Source organism: Phalaenopsis equestris, unplaced genomic scaffold (assembly GCF_001263595.1).
Source record: "Phalaenopsis equestris unplaced genomic scaffold, ASM126359v1 Scaffold200936, whole genome shotgun sequence".
Classification (NCBI taxonomy): domain Eukaryota; kingdom Viridiplantae; phylum Streptophyta; class Magnoliopsida; order Asparagales; family Orchidaceae; genus Phalaenopsis; species Phalaenopsis equestris.
Window position 1 is genome coordinate 6,890 of NW_018220730.1, and position 5,955 is coordinate 12,844.

Here is a 5,955-nt window from a genome sequence, read left to right on the forward strand (position 1 = left end):
TGGAAAACAGTTAAAACAATGGTATTTTTCATCTAAAGTGACGTAATTTGGCATTCAGAAAATGTCATTATTCTTATAGTGTCATAATTTTAGCTTGGCTAAGCTATCTTGAAGGAGTCCAATTATAAACTACAACAAGTACTAGTAAAATTTTAGTTATTCATGAGTCATTAAAAATATGTACAAGTTATATATCTCTTTCAAATATTGAATGCTTTTTTTATTAATTAGCATTTCTAGTATTTTGTTGTAACAAATGCTCAATCATAGTTTTTTTTTATATTAAATTACTCGGTCAAATTGAGTAGAACACAAAAAATTGAGCTAAATGCAAGCTCGTTAACAAGTTCTATTTCAATTTAAAGGCGACTAGAATACGACTAAATTTGTCTGGTTCCAAGCCAAACTACAAAAGGAATTTTAAGTTTTAATGCCCCTTTTAAGCTCAGTGTTATGTTTTGACGCTTGGAATCTGCAGTTCATTTCTCTTTCCAAGAAATAGAATGAAAAGTTTATTCCTTTTTCTTCCACTTTCTCCCCCCAAAGGCCGCAACTTTTTGATCTTCCTAAAGCCGACGGCGTCCGCTCAGGACAACTTGCAGCCCATCGCCACGGGTTTTCTCTGAAGGAATCCAATTCCTCTATCAATCCTCGCCCGGAATGCCATCCCTTCCTGCTTCAAACACCTTCCCCCCCCATTTTTAACCCACTTAACTTCATCACATAATCCACCATTTCTTGTAAGCGGAAGAATGGCGAAAAGACTAGGCAACGGCCCGCTGCTGCTGTTTTTATCAATTGCTGCGCTTCAAATGAGGAGAGGGGAAGCTTTGGGTAGCAATTGGGGGACGCAGTCGTCGCATCCCCTTCCGGCCGACATCGTTGTGCGGCTGCTTAAAGACAATGGATTCGATAAGGTGAAGCTGTTTGAGGCAGATCCCTTTGCTCTTCAGGCCCTCGGTCGCTCTAATATTCAGGTCATGATCGGGATCCCTAACGAGTTGCTCGCGCCGCTCGCCGCGAGCGTTCGGGCTGCGGAGCAATGGGTGTTGCAGAACGTGTCCAAATATATATCCAAGAATGGTGTCGATATCAGGTGTGGTATACCCGTGCTTCGTTAGTTACTGCTAGACTTGGCATTTGGCAGATGGCCAGATGGCCAGATGGCCAGATGGGCCGACTAGCTCGCCATAATGAAAAATTATTCTATACGGACCTAAATTAAAAAAAAAAAAACTCAAATATATCCTGATCGTAGATCACCGTGATCTACGGTCAGGATCGGACACCGCATGCCGAGAGGGAAGGGGGCCCCGGTTTGAAACACTTAGAATAGAAAGCCTGAATAAGCCTAATTCGCATCAAGCGCAATATGCTCATTGGCCCAGCCTTATAAACATTTTTTTCAATTACAAACTTTTGAGAAGATTAATTTTTTTCATCTTTTCTATTCTTTTTTTAGTTATATATTTTGATTTTTAATATTAATGCCAACAACATCTCTTATATCATATAAAAATTATTACTTTTAATTTTTTTCTTAAATGAAATATAACTTTTATGCATATATAAAATATCAAATATGTAAAAATTAAAGTTATGTATTAGATATGTAACTAAATAGAAATTGAGGACTAATATGACATAAATCTTTTTTATGGGTATTTTTTCAACTTTTTTTAATTAAAAATCATACATATTTCGTGTGTGAACATTTGATATTAAATTATTACATATAAATTCAATTTAAAATTCTCACAAATTTTTTCAAACAACATTCATATTACATCTTTTTTTAATATTGCAAATCAACAATATGATTTGAAAGAACGTGTTAAAGATCTTTTTATTTATTTATTTTTTTGGTATAAAAAAGAACTTTTTTTTAGGATAGCGGCCTGCGGGCCAGCCCGACTCATTCGGTGAGCAGGTTTGGCCATGACATTATAAATAGAATCTGGTCTCAAGCCCGCCAAAGCCTATTTTGTCTAGTCATAACCCAAATAAGCCTGACACACGTCAAATTCGGTGGACAACTTACACAGATTCATAAACTGCCCAAGTAAAAATGTAATTCTAATGATTCAGTCAAACCGTTACCTAGATATGTAATAACTAAAATAAGCTATTATCAAACTTTTTATATTATGTATTCTTTAAGATAAAGCTGAGTTATCAAAATTGCCATCAGTTTGGACTTGCTGATATCATCGAATCTTAAATTCGATTTTAACTTTGTCATTTTCAAATATTATAATATTAAATCAAACATGCACCATTTCATGCATCCCATCGATTTCCAATAATATTATCATCTTAATTAGTCACATGTCTTCGTATCCATGCCAAGAACAAAATTTGACATACGAAAAGGCCGTGTTTTCTCTTCCTCATCCAGGTACGTGGCGGTAGGCAACGAGCCATTCCTCAAAACCTACATGGGCATGTTCCAACAAACCACCTTCCTGGCCCTCCAGAACATCCAGGCCGCTCTTATCAAAGCCGGGCTCGGCCGCCAAGTGAAAGCCACCATCCCCCTCAACGCCGACGTCTACCAATCCTCCAACGGCCTCCCATCCGGAGGCGACTTCCGCCACGACATCCACGACGTAATGCTCTCCATCATCCGCTTCCTACGCGACAACGCCTCCCCGCTCACCATCAACATCTACCCCTTCCTCAGCCTCTACGCCGACCCCCACTTCCCGGTCGACTACGCCTTCTTCAACGGCGCCGCTAAGCCCCTAGTCGACGGCCCCATCACATACACCAACGTCTTCGATGCTAACTACGATACGCTGATTTGGGCGTTGGAGCGCAATGGGTTCTCGGACATGCCTGTCATAGTTGGGGAGATTGGGTGGCCAACCGATGGTGATCCTAATGCTAATCTGGACAACGCGAGGCGGTTCAACCAGGGACTGTTGGATCGCATCGCAAAGCGCATGGGAACGCCAAAGCGGCCCGCGCCGCCTGACATTTATGTATTCGCGCTTATTGATGAGGATGCCAAGAGTGTGCAGCCGGGAAACTTTGAGAGGCATTGGGGCCTGTTCTACTATGATGGTTCGGTGAAGTATCCGCTTGTGCTTGCTGATGGGAGCAGCCTTGTGCCTGCCAAGGGAGTCAGGTGCCATAATTTGTTGTCAATTTAGACATATTTTCTGCAGTGTTTGGTAGATATTTGTTAACAGGATTTAGTCATGATCTAAATTCATCTAAATACTATAAAAAAAAATTAAATTTAGTCATGATCTAAATTTCATTTTTTTTCTTATCCATATTTTATAACATAAATTCAAATTTAATAAATCTCATTATGAAAACGTCATTCACAAACTACTTGTAGCAATTGAATTTAATAAATCTGAACATATCAGATTTGATAAATTTTATTTGACTTGAATCAAAGTCAGGTGTTAGCCAAACATTATCATAGATGGTGTTTGGTACGATACTTTTAACAGTATTTAAGTTAGATTTAACTTAAATTCAGTCAAACACCATAAATATGCTAGATAAATCTGTCATTAAGTTAAATATAATATTTGCTTGTTCCATTAATTAAATTTCAATTTATTAATTTCACCTATTAGCTGAATTTAATGGATTAAGCATAACAAAAGAATTATTTCAAATAGGTTTATACCAAACAACTCAAATGAAAGTTTAATTTTAATTGAATCAAATATTTTTTCAAATTTAATGATATTTAAATTTAATTCAGGATTTACAGTTTAATTCACTTTTGACATGCACATTATTTCTTGGCTTTGAACCGATCATAAAGGATTTCTGGAGCTAAAATAAAAGCACATGGCAACTATATTTGAATTGGTAGATATTGTACATGACCCAAAAATCATTTATGTAAAATGAACAGGTACATGGAGCCGCAGTGGTGCGTGATGTCACGGGAGGCGAGCTTGACGGATCCGCAGCTAGAAGGAAGCGTGGCATACGCGTGCGAGTACGCGGACTGCACGAGCCTCGGACGGGGATCTTCGTGCGGGGATCTCGACGCGCGGGGGAACGTTTCCTATGCCATGAACCAATTTTATCAGACGGCGGATCAGCAGAAGGGGGCATGCGAGTTCGGGAATCTTTCGGTAATTACGCGCTCGGATCCGTCTCAGGGAGCGTGCAGATTCGAGATCATGATCGATGTTGGTCGGCACGACAAGTCTGTTAATTCCAGCGCTGGTGATGCAGTTGGGGCCGTTCGGGGTGTGGCTGCTGCGGTTGCGGCGGTGGCCGTTGTGATGTGGAGTGGTTCATAATTAAGTTTTAAAGTGCTCTGTTCATGAAAAAAAGTATTTCATATTGTCGATCTTTACCGTCCGTCACAACAAAGATGTATGACTAAGCCCTACTTTGATTTTTTGAAAAAAAAATTGCTTGACGGAGACAGTATATCTCTGCATATGGTGTCCGTATGGAATAATTTTTCATGTTCATGTATTGGATGGCTGGTTGTTTAAATGGCTTTACTTTTTTTTTCGGGTGAAGATGATAGAGATGTTTATAATTTGGATAGGGTTTAGGTTGGGTAAAGTTTAACAAAAACTTCACACATTTTTTTTTTTTTTTTTTTATGTGTGGTTGGTCTTAAGATGAAAAAAAGGGGATTTCATGTGCAGCACCCAAAACTCTTCAAATGATACATTTCACATATAAAATTATCTGTTAATGTTTAAATCGTCCAAACTATTATATCTGATGAAAAATAACATCTCTCATCAAGTCGTTCCTCGATTCCAACACTACAGCGTTCAGAAAGGAGAGTCTCCTTGATATTCTTTTGTCTAATGTCTCAAACACAACATAAATGTTGGTTTTCAAAGCCAAACTTTAAATGCCAACAAAAATGGAGGAATTTTTAGTACTTTAACACACACTACATTTTCTGGTTTTTTTAAATATATAAGCAAATACATATAACTACACATCAAATTTTTCTGAAAATAAAACTAACTAACCACTTAACGATTTTCCTAACCGCCTAACCACAAAATGGTTTTCATAACCGCCCAATCCACATGAAAAATGTGCAAAAATAACATAAACAATTTCTAGACAACTAGATTAACTCAAACAATCTCCTCCTTAAGCTTGTTGTCATTCGCTGACGATTCGCACACCAATTTTTTCTCTCATCTCCAAGAACAGTGACTTTGTCAGAATATCAACACGCTGATCTTCTGTGCAAACATGTTGAATTTCAATCATTTTAGATTCAACACAATCTCTAATGTAGTGGAATCGAGTATCGATATGTTTGTTCCTCTCATGGTAAACTGAATTCTTGCTTAATGCAATTGCAGACTGATTATCAATCTTCAGAACTACTTTCTTAACTTCAGTTTTTAACAAATATGCCAATAGTCGTCCCAGCCACACTCCTTGACACGTTGCTGCACATGCAGCGATGTACTCTGCTTCACAAAAAGATAACGCAACCACTTTTTGTTTTTGTGAACACCAACTAATAGGATTTGACCCAAGGAAAAATATTAAACCTGAGGTACTTTTCCTATCATTAGTATCACCAGCTAGATCACTATCTGAGTAACCGATCAGTTCCAAGCTTCCTTTCTTCTTCTCATAAACGCAACCAAGGTTTAAAGTTCCTTTCATGTACTGTAATATGTGCTTCACTGTGGCCATGTGCTCAGTTGTGGGCCTTTCCATGTATCTACTCACCATGCCAACAGAGAATGTCAAATCTGGGCGCGTGTGCAGTAGATATCTTAAACTGCCAACAATACTTTGGTACAAAGTTGTTTCTACAGGTGGACTTGTGCTTTCCTTACTCAGTTTTAGACGAGGTTCCATCAGAATTTGTGAAGGGTTGCAATCTTTCATGTCGCATTTGTCTAAAATCTTTCTTGCATATGCCGAAAGATTAAGTGTAATCCTTTGAGAATTTTGACATACTTCAATTCCCAAATAGTA

General features: G+C 38.2%; 1 protein-coding gene across 1 annotated transcript; it reads left to right on the forward strand.

Annotated features, from left to right (window-relative positions):
- The first annotated feature begins 459 nt into the window (after positions 1-459).
- Positions 460-4,626, forward strand: LOC110035952 (glucan endo-1,3-beta-glucosidase 5-like). Its single transcript, XM_020740290.1, has 3 exons — positions 460-1,096; positions 2,399-3,130; positions 3,884-4,626. The coding sequence occupies exons 1-3, from the start codon at positions 753-755 to the stop codon at positions 4,278-4,280; spliced, it is 1,473 nt and encodes a 490-aa protein (XP_020595949.1). The 5' UTR covers positions 460-752; the 3' UTR covers positions 4,281-4,626.
- Positions 4,627-5,955: the final 1,329 nt, after the last annotated feature.